The 14,247-nt window shown below is 40.0% G+C and overlaps 6 protein-coding genes and 1 long non-coding RNA gene across 8 annotated transcripts; 4 read left to right on the top strand and 3 right to left on the bottom strand.

Moving 5' to 3' along the window:
• Positions 1 to 2: 2 nt before the first annotated feature.
• Positions 3 to 1,946, bottom strand: LOC124207735 (ubiquitin-conjugating enzyme E2 E1-like). 2 transcript variants are annotated; one of them, XM_046605338.1, is made up of 5 exons: positions 1,779 to 1,946; positions 1,147 to 1,410; positions 1,032 to 1,082; positions 831 to 963; positions 3 to 751 (listed from the first exon to the last, which is right to left on the bottom strand). In XM_046605338.1, the coding sequence occupies exons 2-5, from the start codon at positions 1,368 to 1,370 to the stop codon at positions 506 to 508; spliced, it is 654 nt and encodes a 217-aa protein (XP_046461294.1). In that variant the 5' UTR covers positions 1,371 to 1,410; positions 1,779 to 1,946; the 3' UTR covers positions 3 to 505. The 2 variants fall into 2 exon arrangements, with proteins under 2 accessions (XP_046461294.1, XP_046461295.1); XM_046605339.1 differs by having other exon boundaries at positions 1,147 to 1,407.
• Positions 1,947 to 2,074: 128 nt separating this feature from the next.
• Positions 2,075 to 4,334, top strand: LOC124207731 (cyclin-dependent kinase 10-like). Its single transcript, XM_046605333.1, has 10 exons — positions 2,075 to 2,202; positions 2,276 to 2,395; positions 2,700 to 2,772; positions 2,839 to 3,013; positions 3,077 to 3,179; positions 3,243 to 3,342; positions 3,406 to 3,555; positions 3,619 to 3,915; positions 3,981 to 4,105; positions 4,193 to 4,334. The coding sequence occupies exons 2-10, from the start codon at positions 2,303 to 2,305 to the stop codon at positions 4,223 to 4,225; spliced, it is 1,149 nt and encodes a 382-aa protein (XP_046461289.1). The 5' UTR covers positions 2,075 to 2,202; positions 2,276 to 2,302; the 3' UTR covers positions 4,226 to 4,334.
• Positions 4,257 to 4,885, bottom strand: LOC124207746. Its single transcript, XR_006880113.1, has 2 exons — positions 4,654 to 4,885; positions 4,257 to 4,537 (listed from the first exon to the last, which is right to left on the bottom strand). It is a non-coding gene; the product is annotated as an uncharacterized LOC124207746 (long non-coding RNA).
• Positions 4,886 to 4,914: 29 nt separating this feature from the next.
• LOC124207736 (solute carrier family 66 member 3-like) lies at positions 4,915 to 6,344 on the top strand. The gene is made up of 4 exons (XM_046605340.1): positions 4,915 to 5,219; positions 5,327 to 5,549; positions 5,621 to 5,741; positions 5,810 to 6,344. Exons 1-4 carry the CDS (start codon positions 5,068 to 5,070, stop codon positions 5,950 to 5,952), a joined length of 639 nt encoding a protein of 212 aa, XP_046461296.1. The 5' UTR covers positions 4,915 to 5,067; the 3' UTR covers positions 5,953 to 6,344.
• Positions 6,049 to 8,500, bottom strand: LOC124207732 (thioredoxin domain-containing protein 3-like). Its single transcript, XM_046605334.1, has 8 exons — positions 8,445 to 8,500; positions 7,895 to 8,002; positions 7,717 to 7,820; positions 7,575 to 7,646; positions 7,391 to 7,507; positions 7,272 to 7,329; positions 6,946 to 7,207; positions 6,049 to 6,876 (listed from the first exon to the last, which is right to left on the bottom strand). The coding sequence occupies exons 2-8, from the start codon at positions 7,992 to 7,994 to the stop codon at positions 6,495 to 6,497; spliced, it is 1,095 nt and encodes a 364-aa protein (XP_046461290.1). The 5' UTR covers positions 7,995 to 8,002; positions 8,445 to 8,500; the 3' UTR covers positions 6,049 to 6,494.
• LOC124207733 (thioredoxin domain-containing protein 3-like) lies at positions 7,998 to 13,228 on the top strand. Its single transcript, XM_046605336.1, has 12 exons — positions 7,998 to 9,318; positions 9,530 to 9,646; positions 9,712 to 9,873; positions 9,937 to 10,070; positions 10,133 to 11,321; positions 11,400 to 11,731; positions 11,811 to 11,914; positions 11,976 to 12,047; positions 12,113 to 12,229; positions 12,294 to 12,351; positions 12,416 to 12,671; positions 12,740 to 13,228. The coding sequence occupies exons 6-12, from the start codon at positions 11,599 to 11,601 to the stop codon at positions 13,005 to 13,007; spliced, it is 1,008 nt and encodes a 335-aa protein (XP_046461292.1). The 5' UTR covers positions 7,998 to 9,318; positions 9,530 to 9,646; positions 9,712 to 9,873; positions 9,937 to 10,070; positions 10,133 to 11,321; positions 11,400 to 11,598; the 3' UTR covers positions 13,008 to 13,228.
• Positions 9,279 to 10,351, top strand: LOC124207632 (pleckstrin homology domain-containing family A member 3-like). The gene is made up of 5 exons (XM_046605205.1): positions 9,279 to 9,318; positions 9,530 to 9,646; positions 9,712 to 9,873; positions 9,937 to 10,070; positions 10,133 to 10,351. The coding sequence occupies exons 1-5, from the start codon at positions 9,279 to 9,281 to the stop codon at positions 10,349 to 10,351; spliced, it is 672 nt and encodes a 223-aa protein (XP_046461161.1).
• Positions 13,229 to 14,247: the final 1,019 nt, after the last annotated feature.

The following is a 14,247-nucleotide window of genomic DNA, read 5'->3' as shown; positions in this document are numbered from 1 at the left end:
GATTTTAAACAAAGTCGTGTATTTTCTTCTACCTCTGCAATTCCAAGAGGGCAAAAAAACCATTAATAAGAAATTTCGAATTATGACACGAGAATGGTGTGGGGTTGGGGAAGGGGAGCGGGCGGGAGTTACGACGGGACGTTGAGAATTTTTTTTTTGTTTTTTTTGCGTAATTTTTCCAAACAGAGTCCTTATTCCAAACAGCGAGATGTGCGTCTTTCAATGGATAGGAGGGAATTTCTTTTTTTACTTTAAAAGAAAAAAGTTTTATGTGGACCAGACTAGAGCTTTAAGAAAAAATCCTCTAGGTGTGCCGAAAATAATTAGATGGGGGGGGGGGGAGAAATGATAAGGAAAACAACCAAAACAAATCAAATGAGGATGTTGTTTTTTATGTAAAAAAAGAAAAGAAAATTCCATGAGTTGTGGCGGATTTTGACAGATTTTTTTCAAAGGGGAGTTTTTTTTTAAAGAAATGAAAAAATTAGGAAAGAAACAAAAAGAATCACGTGGCGTAACGCTTGGTCCAGAGCCGGGCAACACGATCGTGTTCTTCTCGATTCTGCAAGTACTGTGTGGCGATGCTGCCGACAAGTGGATCGGCGGGGTTGCAGTCCGTCAATAGCGAGCAAATTGACAGCAACACTTTGGAGATGGTCAACGCTGGGGACCAGTTGTCTTTGAGGATATCCAGGCAAATAACACCTTGGCTGTTGATGTTGCAATGATAGATTCTCGTCCGAAATGTTACCTGCGAAGAAAAGAAACCCCAGTCCTTAAATAAAGAAAGAAGACATAGGAATGTTGTGAGGTGAGTGAACTCAAATTACCTTGGGTGGTTTAAATGGATACTCTGGAGAGAAGTGAATGTCAAGGAAAAAGACTCCACCCTCATAGACTGATCCAGGAGGACCCAGAATGGTTGAAACCCATTCATACAAATTATCACCTTTGGGTCCAGCACTGAAATATTTTTTCAAAAATGTTTAGATTGTTATCTTGTGAATTATCACTGCAAATTTGTGGCATACCTGCAGTTTGGAGGGGGATCCAGTGTGATTTCTGCCAACTCTTTCTGTATTCTGCGCAAGAAATGAAAAGTTGAAGATTGAAATGTCAAACTGGGATGCTGCAACAAGTAAATACCTTTTGGCTGACGTGCTGAGTGCTTTAGACATCTTGGGGTTAGGTTTAGCTTCTTTGGCTTCTTTTACAGGTGGAGTAGCTGTGGCTGCAGGGTTGGTGGAGGACTGAGGAGGAGGTGAGGGTGTTGTATTCCCGTTAGCCTCAGTCTGACCACTGCTGCTATTAGAGCCCTGTTGGTGTTGGACTCTATTGCTGGATGACGGACCTGCTCCAGATGTGGACATGGAGCAGCTGATGTAGTAATGAGATCTCCAGATCAATCTGCTATAAAAACAAACAAACAAAATTAAAAGAATTGGCAAAATAAAGGTTTTGGAAGCTTTCCAACTTTTCATGGACAAAGTACAATCTTATCCATTAACTTATTATTAGATAACAGCACTCAATTACACAGAAATGTTTACTGGGAAAGTTATTAAATAACCCATGAAATCCCTATGGGAAAATGTGTTGCTAACTCAAGTTTCAATCCTGGGACTACAATAATGGAAACCCATTTCTAGTTTTTTTTTTTTTCTGTGTGTCTGAGTTTCTTAACCCATTCTTACCCAAGCAAACACACAAAGCCTGAAGGGGACAAAGCCGACGACAGAAAATATAGACATCAAGCTTGTAATAGAATTGAAACGTACCACAGAAAATGACTGACTTCAGCTGCGGAAGGAACGAATTGCTCCTTCGAATTGTAATTCCTCAATGGCAGGAGATATATTTAAAATAAAAGGATTGTTTTATTGGGGCGTTCTGACTCTCCTGCGAACGATACAGCAGCCACCGTCTAAGCGAATACATACAACATACCCAGTTTAGGTTGCCAATTCTCACCTTGATTTAACCATTTTATCTTTTTATCTCTCCCTTTCCTTTGATTATATTTCGGATTATATTAATGAAATTTTCATTTCAACTCTGGTTCAATCTAAAAATATCGCATCAACATTAAAAATAAATTCTCTTTCTGTCACCCCGGCGAATTTGCCGCCACTGCAATCTCAGAAGGCATGACTATTGTTGTCGCGTGTTTTTTTCCCCCTCAAGCAGCAACCTTTTTTTTATGTAATTTTATTTATACGAATTGATTTGTACCCTATTCAATTTATGTGACATATAATTTTTTATATTTGTGTAGAAAAGACATTCAAGTCGATCGTAAACCATGATGCAGGATCCAAGCATTCCAGTCAACAAAAAGGGGGTTCTGACATCTTTCCTTACCGGTCAGCCCATGCCGATTCCGGAAAAAGATAATGTATTATTACTTGTTCCTTACATTTGCATGTTTATTTAGGACTGTAAACGTGACTCACATCCGGATAGTTTGACAGTAGTAATAAATAGAAACTTTTAAGGAGTAATGAAACCTATGCAACAGGAAATCAAACGTTGGATATAGTTGCACTACAACACATCCTGTTCTCTTGAGTCACTTAGTATTAGTCCTCTAAATGATGTTTTTCTATTGCTTTATCATCTTGTTCATTATATCGTAAGACTTTACTCGAAATTTATTGAGTGACTTCATTAACCACTAATTTCTTTGTTTGATGGTTTAGCTGGGCAAGTGCAGATCTGTCTCTGAATTTGAGAAGCTGAACCGCATTGGTGAAGGGACCTATGGCATAGTTTGTAAGAACATCAACTTTATAACACAGCATTCAGATGAATATTTTGATAATGTATTTTAATTTTTAGATAGAGCAAGGGATACCCGAAATGGAGAAGTTGTCGCGTTGAAGAAAATGCGTATGGAAAGAGAAAAGGATGGACTTCCACTCAGCGCCATACGTGAAATTACTTTGCTGTTGAATTGCCAACATGAAAATATTGTGGCCATCAAAGAAGTCGTGGTTGGCAGAAGTCTTGAAAGGTAAAACATAATCAATAAATTTCATAGGCAACTGTATCTTGATTCCCGTTTTATTTGGCGTAGTGTTTTTCTAGTCATGGAGTACTGCGAGCAGGATTTGGCTTCGATACTTGACAATATGCCAAACCCTTTCACTGAAGCTCAAGTGAAATGCATTGGTCTCCAAGTATGAGATTTATTTTCTTGTCTTTTGGTTTTCAGAATTTCTAAATTTCCTTTTTCTCTTTAGGTTTTCCAGGGACTTGCGTACCTTCATAAGCACTATTACATCCACCGTGATCTGAAAGTTTCCAATCTTTTAATGACTGATCGAGGATGCGTCAAAATTGGTAAAATCAAATTTTAATGGAATTCCTTATCTGAATTGATCTACTCACCGTTTTCTTCATTAGCCGACTTTGGACTGGCACGTCGATTCGGTGAACCAATTAAACCGATGACGCCTCGCGTCGTGACTTTGTGGTACCGAGCTCCAGAACTTCTACTCAATTCTCCAACTCACACAACAGCCATTGATATTTGGGCGGCTGGTTGCATTCTCGGTTCGTGTGTCCTATTGTAAATGCGTTTCCTGTTTCGCTGAAGGCTCATTTTTAATTATGCAGGAGAATTGCTGCTCCACAAGCCTCTGTTGCCCGGCCGAACTGAAGTTCAGCAGTTGGATATGATTATCGAACTCTTGGGGACTCCCCATGCTGCTATTTGGCCTGAAATGGACCAACTGCCCGCTTTGCAGAATTTCACCCTCAAGTCACAGCCGTACAACAATCTCAAGAACAAATTCCCGTACTTGAGTCCAGCTGGTCTCCGGTTGCTAAATTTCCTTTTCATGTACGATCCAGCCAAACGAGCCACTGCTGAGGAGTGTCTCCAGAGCTCCTACTTCAGAGAACAACCCCTACGTAGGTTTTTCTCTTTTACTTGACATTGTTATAGCTCTAATGTGATGTTTTATTGCTTATTGCAGCATGCGATTCCAAGTTGATGCCGTCATTTCCGCAGCATAGAAACATGAAATCAAGTCGAAGGGAAATGAACCAGCAAGATCAAAGGCAGCAAGAAAGTCAGTCAAATGACGGTCTCTCAGATTTGGTAAGTTTTTATCAAGATTTTATAAACTGTATGTGATTTATCTAGTTTGTAATTGTTTCTTTTTTCTTAAATTTATCTCTTGTCTAGCTCCAACTGCCGAAGCGTAATCGTGTCGATTAAAGTCAAAGAGGAACGAAAACCTTAGACTTTCTCATTGTTTTGTCTTTTTTATTTTTTTTTACTTAACTACACGCATTTTTCACGATGCATTACAAAAATTCGCGATCTGGCTTATTTTTCTTTCCAAATTTCTTTCCTAGCCTGGGGAACCAACGATGTTTGGTTGTGGCGGTCATCTTCATTAAATATTCCCTTTGCTGCTGTGGCTTCTCGAAATGAAATATTTCTGCTATGTCTTCTTGTTCTGACCTGAGAACTTGGTTTACATCGATTGTCTTTGTTGGCATGGGAAGACTACATTCATAAGGGAATCTGTGGGAACAAAAATTGGATTAATGGACGACAGTTTTTTTTATTTTTAGACAAATCAAATAAGAATCAAGTGATACAAAAAAGCAAAATTAATTTAAATGATAGAAAATGCTTACTTTTGTTGGGGATGCCAGCACACAATTGTGTCTCCATTATCAGCCATGACAATTTTTTCCTCTGGATTTTCCTTTTGGATGATGTGGTTGCTTCGTATAATTCCATAGCCGAATAAGTTGGCATGCCTAGCACCAAAATTCAACAAACTTTTGTTTTGAGCAAGGCCGCTCAAAGTTTTTAAAGATGCGGCCATGTTTCTCGACGAAAATGTGTTTGACAGTCGAGCAGACGAACACTACAACGTTGCCATTATTTAAAAATACAAAGAAGAAAAATGGGTCGGTCAGCATGATCTCGATTGATTTGCCAGACGTCATGTAACTCTGTAAACTCATCAAAAGTAGTTTTGAAAAATAGTCAGTCTTCTGCTGGACTTTGATCAGATCAGTCGATCAACCACGTCACTCTCAAAAATGACTGACTTGTATTCTTTATCAATTGGCTTTGCCAACATTTCAACAATTGTGCTGTGTATTGTTTTAAAAGTGCCGCAGATAATTAGTCTCGTGAAAAGCAAAAGCACCACTGGACTGAGTCTACCCGGCACTTTACTGGAATTGACTTCGTAAGTGTTTCATCTGTCTATTTCTATTGATTTCTCTGAATAATTATAGTATACCTCGTCACGTTTAACTCGGAAGAGAATTAAGTAGGTCATTGTATCACATGTAGGTTTACTATTGGCCTGTGCTACAGTGTATCTAGCGGTTACGCACTTTCATCTTATTTGGAGTATCCATTTCTGGTCGGTCAGGATCTCCTCCTTTTGGCACTTGTCCTTCATTACAGTAATCAAATCGGTACGAAATGGTTCGCCGCATTCGGTGCCTATTCGGCCGTCGTTTACGCCTTGACCTCGGGAATGTTTCCTGGCGCCCTACTAGTCACGCTAATGGTAAAATTATTTGTTTACAATGTCAGAAAAAGAGATTAGACAATTGAACGATTTGTTTTTAAAATATTAAGAGCCTTTGCACTCCGATATCTGCGGCGAGTAAACTGGCTCAACTTCGAACTATGCACGCCTCTCAAAACTCAGAGTCGGTTAGTGTTTTAACCTGGTCCATTGCCGTCTACACTTGCGTCAGTAAGTGTTTTAAACGATTCATTCCCTTGTAGAATTCGATTTTTATCTCTTTTGTTTGTTTTTCCCAGCGAGGATTTTTACAACTTTGGATCGCGGTTTCGACGCCCCATTGTTGGCCAACTATTCGGTTAGTTTGATTCTCAATCTGGCCATTATATTCTTGACATTGAAACTGAGAAGGCCTTCGAAGAAAGTCAAGAAAACCGAGTGATTAAAGGACAAATCAAGGATGGCACACAGCAATGGGGTGGGTATAACCGCGGTTGCGTGTCCCGCACCAGGAATAAAATAAGTTAAAACCATCGCGTGAGACTGTGTGTGTGTTTATTTTTTCGTTTAACTTTTTCCCCTTTGCCACACCGTACACTTTAGATTTCCCAAGCGGGCAGTTTCTTTCTGCGAGTTGCATACAAAAGTTTTCTTGTATATGCGACTGTGTGCTGCTTTTATAGAGTTCTTGTCACTCACACACGCCATTGTGTTGTTCCTCCGAATGTCATTTACTCCACAACTTGTTCCGTACATACTGCCCGTCGTGCGCTCAATTTCTTTTTTGATGATTGATGTATAACGAACGTGATTAAACGGTGCTTTGTAGTTGAAGCTCTCGGATCGTTATCCCTCTATATATAGCTGGTGGCCCTGGATATAGTCCGCAATAAGCAGTTATACCGTACATATTAAGCGGCTACGTAGAATGTTTTACATCTACGACTGAAGGTGACGTTTTATTATGGGGGGGATATGTCGAGACTAGGTCGATTCGACTGGTTCGGCAACGGTTTCAGCAACTTCTTCGATTGCATCTGCATTCTCTTCCGCATTTTCAACGGGCACTTCTTCCGGTTCTTCCGGTTGTTTCTCCTCTTCTTCTTCGGCAGCTTCTTCAACTGTTTCACTTTCAACTTGTTCTTCTTCTCCTCCTTCCTCTGCTGATTCCTTTTCCAATTGTTTGATTAGCGCTTCTTTTTCGTCTGGGTCCGATATCAGGTGGAATTCGATCGGTTGATAATCAGATTCTTCATCGGTGACTTCAGCGGCTGCGTTTTCATCCGAATTATCAGGTTTTTCCTCCAATTCTATTCCTTCAATCTTCTCCACCAATTCATCTTCGTTCTCTTCTTCCTTGACAATTCTTCAATTTTAAAAAAGGAATGAATGAATCAATTACTTTTAATTATAAGAGACAAAATTTAGAAAATACTTTGGTTCCACTTCGGCGATGAGACTTTTGATGGTAACATCGAACCATTCGGCCAGGGTTTCATCCTCCACCGACGACGGGAACCACAAAATGAGACAATCTTTTTTGTGGAGACGGACAGACGATCTGGCGGATATTTCCATATTCTTTTCTGCCAATGCTTCCATCAGTTTATCGATGATCAATTGATACGATCCTTTCAAAGTCAATCCGTCCAGCTCCAGCCAGTTATCCGGCGCAGTCGTCAATTCAATTTCCTTGTCTTTTATTAACGCAAAAGAATTAATTATTGATATTATTTAATTGTAAATAGTTGTTGGACTTACGGTTGGTTTCTTCGGTCTCGGGATTACTGTTGGGCAGGTCGAAACTATCCCACGCCATCTGTTTAGATAATTATATTGCAATTTAAATTGTAAATTAAAATTTTTAGATAATCAACTACCGTCATCCGTTGGCGAGTTCCTTCTATAACTTCCTTTTCTGTTTGTAATTCCGCCAATAAAGTTTTGCGGATGAGCGGAGCATTAGCGCCTCTGATTAACGCTACAGGTTCACCACCCTTTTAGACAAATTAGCCAGTAATTTTATCTAGAATTTGCGTTTTAAAATAATTTTGATCCACTTACAGCCACAAAAAGCCAAGTGGGTTCGCTGCGACCCCTGAACCTGCCGAGTTGGCTGATACAATCCGCTTTAGCCTTAAAGTCGAGTTAATTATATTATCAGCTGGATACGCACGCAATCGAGTAATAATGATGATGAACTTACCAGGGCGCAATGAAGGAAATCGTCCCCTAATTGTAATTTAATCTCTTTCAAATGGCTGGCCATGGCCGTGCACGGACCGCACCACTCGGAGTAGACGTCCACCACTTCCGGATAGGAAAATTAACTTTTAGATGGTGCGGATAAAATTTTGAGACGAACAATTTTTTTAAAAATTTACCGACTAGTCCTTGAAGTTTGGTGAGTTCTTCCCATTCTTCATTATTGGCCACTTCGATTTGCCAGGCGACATGATCCACTCTTTTCTTTCCGGCTGCCATTTTCCTTGCTAACAAATTACCCGCCATGATGATTATTATAGTTTAAGTACACAAAATTAAATCTAAATATTTGAAATTTCACAGGAGCGACATTTGACTAGAAAGAGGAGCCGGTCGGTGGTAGACTGAGCTTCTCATTTCCCTCACGTTTTTATTATATACAGCGTATATATACTGTAGGTGGTGGGCGCCTATAATAATTCTCAGCCATCGAGAACAAGTGTGAGGTTACAAAGAAAATCAGCGCAGTCGCTATCCGCAGGCACATGAAAACATGGTCACACACGAACGCACGTACATGTACTACAACCTTAGAAACTCACTGTGAAAGTAATTAGCTATGCGATGCGTCTTATTACACCTGCAATGTTTTCGCTATATATAGGTGACACGAATCTACTTGGGAGGAGCCCGTCATGTCTATTTCTGCTATAAATTTGGCTTTATTACCTTTTTGATCGTTAGATAACGAGCTGTGCGAAAAAGAAAAGAGAAATGGAAGTACCTTGAATGTAAGAGACTGTGATTAATCAAACGGATAACAAGGAATTGTGCTGTGTGTGTACCTTTTTAGTGTGAATGACTTTCCGGCCCGCTTTCTTGTGCTCGAGTCTTAAAAAGAAGGGTTTGGTTGATCTGGTAGGTAACGAACGAAGATATGTTGATTCGTTGCTGTTGGTTACGCGTTGCGACGATTTAGCCTAGCTGCGACAATCGTAGTACCAACTTCTTTTATTCTCGCTTCCTTTAAGTAATCGTTTTCATCGATCCGTCGACCATTTCCGAGAATAAAAGATTACGCCGCCTAATTTTAATTGCTTATTTGATCTTTGAACTATTATGTCATCAATATACGAGGATTCTTGATGATATTTTCCTTATTTTGATCGTTAATGAATTTGTTTTTGTTTTAAATCGAAGAACTTGCGCGCCATCTCGTATCGTTCTGCTTAATAATCGATTACCAGCTCGAAAACTTGGAAATTTGATAGCAATTTCATTGACATTAATCGTGCCGCTATCTTTCCTCGTCGTTGACGTTATCTGAAACGTGAATTATGGGTCCTTGATGTAAAACGAGAAGGAAAACAAAAGGTGCATTTGAAATACAGGGCAACGGGCATATCTCGGCCTGCAGCTGCCGACGTAAACAACGAGTGAAAAACACAACATTGCTCGGGGCATTTTTCAATACGTGTCACTTGCAAACAAGTACATCTATATAGGCTCTGGTTTATATAGCGCCACATCAGCAAAGATTCAGCACGGAAATTGAAGTCAGACATGGAGGGAGTCCTGTGGAAATGGACAAATTATTGGACAGGTTCGTACTATTACAGACTCTATTACTTTAGTTTACGACGTCAACGCCTGACTCTAGCACTCTTGTGAGTGTTTGTTGCCATGGCTTCAGCTCCAATTCGGCCGATTTTGGAAGCCTTTGTTACTCTTTGTCGTGTGACTGTGATATCAACACTTGCCTGGATGTGTTAGTTGCTGCTTGTGTGTGATTTCGTGCCATTTATTGATTCCAGGCTGGCAACCACGCTGGTTTGTGCTGGACGATGGAGTCCTGGTCTACTACAAATCTCAGGAAGAAGTTAATCAGGGTTGCAAAGGTTCGCTAAAAATCACTGCTTGTGAAATCTCAGGTGAACAACAATGCTTTATATGTATTATCGTTGAAGAAACTAACTTTAGTTCCAATCTTTTACAGTGAGTCAAGCAGATCCTCTTCGTCTCGATGTTACTGTTCCTGGGGAACAGCACTTCTACCTTAGGGCTTCCACATCACAAGAAAGGCAGCAGTGGCTGGTAGCACTTGGCAGTGCCAAAGCCTGTGAAGGCCTCACAACAAAAGATACATACAGTGAACCAGGTGAATATTTCAAAAACCAATAGTTCTCGAATTTGTCTAATGCCAATCTTTTCTCACCTCCAGTATATATTTCAGTTCCCGAAGAAAGAGACAGTTTGAAATCCAAACGAAGTGAATTGAGGCTCTACTGTGATTTATTGATGCAGCAAGTTCATTCTGTGAAAGATGCAGCTACACAAGCACCTCCAGATGTTGAAGTATTTTATCCCAATCGATACAGTTGAACGTGTCTCACAAATATATCTTTTGTTGTGTATAGAAACTGGACGAATCCACGCACTTGCTCTCGGCCACTTGCGACACCTTCATATCGACCCTAGAAGAGTGTTTGCGGCTTGCCAAAGCCGAGTTTAACTACCAGTTGCCCCATTCTACGATCGACAAAGCACTCAACGGCTACAATCACGACCCTTCCCATTCTCCCGCGCCCATATCGCCGTCCGGTAGGAAATCCTCACGTTCTAGTTCTAGAATGTGAGCCCAGTGAAAGCTAAACAAACCCCAGTTAGACTATGAAAGAAATCTCTCGCAGCCTTGAATTCGTTTGCCAACTATTTCACCATTCCAAACGTTGTGAACAAAATTGCGAATCTAAGACAACCGACAAAAGACACTTTTTAAATTATAATATTAAAAAAATCTTCCCTCTCTAGTCATCGAATATGGCTTCTTTATTCGGCCAATATTAAACTTCTCTCTTTTTTTTTAAACTCTATACAATTACGTTTTACAAATACTCTTAAGGAATGAATAGAATTTTGAACTTTACATTATTGACTCGTTGGTTTGTTTACTATTGTGACGTCATCGGTGAGCTCATGTTTCTTATTTTATTGCTTTTCTTTTATTACCCCGTGTGCGCAGCTGTACAAACAACTACGGAAATGTTTGTACAACAGTGTCGCAATGGGGTGTCAAACAACAATCGATACATCTCCACACGGGATACCGCAGCTGTGTCCACTTTTGAGGGTTTTTTTCTGTCCATTTTTTCACGGTCATATTTAACCGGATCCAATTGCCAAATAATATTCTTTTTTTTGTTATCGCCAAGCGGAGCGGTTTATGTAAATAACATTTTTTATTTATTTTTTAGTATTTGTATTGCGCCATCGATTAGACAATCGTTAAATGGCGCATCCCAAAGGGAAAAACGAAAAAGTTTGATAATTGTGCTTAGCAAGCGAGTGTTGTGTGATTTAGTCGTACCGTGTCACGCAATCGTCATCCGTTTTCTTTCGATTTAAGAAACAAAACAAAAAAGTCAATCGAGAAGTTGACCAGTTTTTCGTGATGGGTCATACTGTCCTATCCGACTCTCCCCATTCCGTCGACATTGTTTTGGTAGTAACCCGAGTATCAGAAATGCAATCAACCGCCCGGGGTTTAACAGAGTCAACTAGACGAGTGCGTGAGCGAGCGGGAATGCAGCGTTCTACACAAACGAGGTACGTATTTAAAATTTGAAAAATCAAATTCTTGGATGAATGGAGTACGTGGTTTCTAAAACTTAAATTGGGATACAGCGCATGTTGGTAGGACGGACCCGATTACTTCTTTGCCTTTTGTTTCTTTTAACTTGAGGAGTTTATAGGACTGGAAGAAATGGTATAAAAACCGGAAGGAAATCATGTCATTTCGTTCAGTCGTTGTGACGCTCAATGGATGTGTGTCCGTAGTATTTTTATATTCATTTAAATTGTTGTGATTTTATTTGTCGTCATCATGGCCGATATGAGCGCATTCGTCCCGAAGAAGATGGCCGAATGGGAGAGGAAAGTGGACCATTTAATTTGGCAAATTGAAGTCGCATCCGATGAGAAATGGGAGGAACTCACCAAACTTCAAGGCCTTATCGGTAACTTAATTGATTCAAAATTGCAGGTTTTATTAATAGCAATAAATAAAAGTTTCACCTTCCTAAAATGAACACCCAGTGGTGGACGTCTACTCCGAGTGGTGCGGGCCGTGCACGGCCATGGCCACCCATTTGAAAGAGATTAAACTTCTCTTGGGCGATGATTTCCTTCATTGCGCCTTGGTAAGTTTCATCTTTTATTACTCGATGGCGTGCAGAGTCTGAAACTTTAATCTCCTCGCAGGCAAAAGCGGATTGCATTAGCCAACTGGAAAAGTTTAGAGGCCGCAGCGAACCAACTTGGCTATTTTTGGCCGTAAGTTGATCATTTAATTTGATTCAAATTTTCCATGGAATAACGGATTATTATTTTAAAATAAGGGTGGCGAACCAGTTGTGCTGATCAGAGGCGCTAACGCCCCACTCATCCGGAAAACATTGTTCCAGGAATTACAAACAGAGAAGGAAGTGCTGGAAGGAACCCGCCAACGGGTTACGGTAATTAGATATTTTATTAAACAGTTGAGTGTTTTGTTTAAAATACTACTTCTTTTTAAAATAGATTTCATGGGACAGTATCGACTTGCCAGTCGTTAAACCTGAAAACGAGAATTACAACAGCAAGTTGAATCCATTTTCTCCATTCAAATAGTTGAGTAATTGTTTTTCTAAATTTTCGAACAGATGCTTTATTGACGACTGCGCCGGATAACTGGTGGGAGCTTGATGGGTTGACGTTGCAAGGATCGTATCCGTTAATCATAGATAAATTGATGGAGGGATTTGTCGAACGAAATTTGGAAATTGTCGCCAGATCAGCCGTTCAAGTCGATAAGAAAGATTGCCTCATTTTATGGTTCCCCACTTACGTCGATTATTTAAGTTTGTCGGATTGGTTCGAACACAAACTGAAAACTCTCATCGCCGAAGTCGAACCAAAGTATTTATAATTATGAATTTGCAAAGACAATCAGATTTTTAAAATAGTTTTCTTGTTTCATTTTCCAGGAAGGTGATAATTAAACCAGCACGCGACGAAGATGAACTAGAAGAACAAATCGAAGGGTTGAATTTGGAGGATTTGATTGGCATTCCTGACGATAATTCTCCCGTAATCGAAATCGATCCGGAAGTATCAGATTACGAGCCCATTCAATATCGGCTGATATCGGACCCCGACGAAAAAGATTCGTTAATCAAACGAATAAGTCAAAGAACGACAGAAAATGTCGAGTCTAACAGTGTTGAAGGGGACGAAGACGAAGAAATTAATTAAAAGCAGGAGCTTAAGTTAATTGATTAAGGGCAGAAACAGTTGTAAATAGTTTACCCACAAAGTCCCACCTCAGGTTTAGCTTCCAATAAAAGAAGAAAAGATGTAAGGCCTACACATAAATGTTCTATCCGCCTGCAAAATCTAGCAAAGGTGTACGGTGGCAAGATACTAAAAGTAATAATACACTCGGCACGGCAGTATCTGCACGCTATAACTTTTTAGCACGCAACCGTCTTTCCATTTATGCATCCGAACTATTTTTCCCTGCCCCAGATAACCGAATTTAATATCAAACTGGCCAGCAAACAGTTGCCGGTAATAAGGACCGAAGATCTTTTGTTAAAAATAAGTTTGAACTAGAAATCCATGGACGAACGCGGTTAGAAGTTCACGTGGGCTCTAAATGTTCAACCGACATGTGAGAAACTTTAACTTTGAATATTTATACCTGTGCACGGACTTTGTCTCGATTTGACTGTGTGCATAAGCAACGTGGCAATCAACCGTCATGCAAGTGGAAGTAAAACGAGTGCATGGCTATACTCACGGTCGTTATTCCCGCCTCTTTGCTGTTTCCCTACACGGTAAAAGCACTTTCACCCTTTTAGAAAAAGAAAACACAAATCCCCCTGAGAAGTGCTTCGTGGTCGGTTGTGTATCGGGAGTGTAATGGGTAATGGCGGCCAAGTTCTTGCGACCGCATGTGCTCACGCCTCCTCCAATAAAGTGGAAAAGCCTATAAAGTTGGTGGTAAAAATAAATTTAAATTAAAACTCTATTTAAAGCGTTGCCATGGTTTCGTGAAAGCAGAAATTGAAATTTCACAACCACTTTATGTCAACATTGCGCAGTGGTTATTTATTATTGCAAAGCGGCAACATTTGTTTGTTTTTGGAACTCCGAGCGGTCGATGATCGGATGATTCGGACCGCTGAGTAGTTCAAAGTTTCAAACTCGTGTAGAGATAGAATATCTCTGGTTCCAGTTGCCAGCCAGAAGAGCATAGAGCAATGGTATGTTTTTTTCTTGATTATTTTATTTCTTAGAAAGAGAAGCAAATCAATTTACGGAAATGCTGATCGATGCAACTGACTACGTCTAAGTCAAATGAAATTCAAGTCCAATGCACAAAGGCACTTGGTTTTCCCATGTTTTTCGGGCAAAGTCTACATCATCGACTTGTTTACAACAGTCCAGTTGAAATCAGAGACTGTGAAGCAGCCATCTGATATTTGGCACT

The sequence above is a fragment of the Daphnia pulex genome, chromosome 11 (genome assembly GCF_021134715.1).
Source record: "Daphnia pulex isolate KAP4 chromosome 11, ASM2113471v1".
Classification (NCBI taxonomy): domain Eukaryota; kingdom Metazoa; phylum Arthropoda; class Branchiopoda; order Diplostraca; family Daphniidae; genus Daphnia; species Daphnia pulex.
The sequence above is the reverse complement of the archived record's forward strand: the minus strand, read 5'-3'. Positions and strand labels throughout refer to the sequence as shown.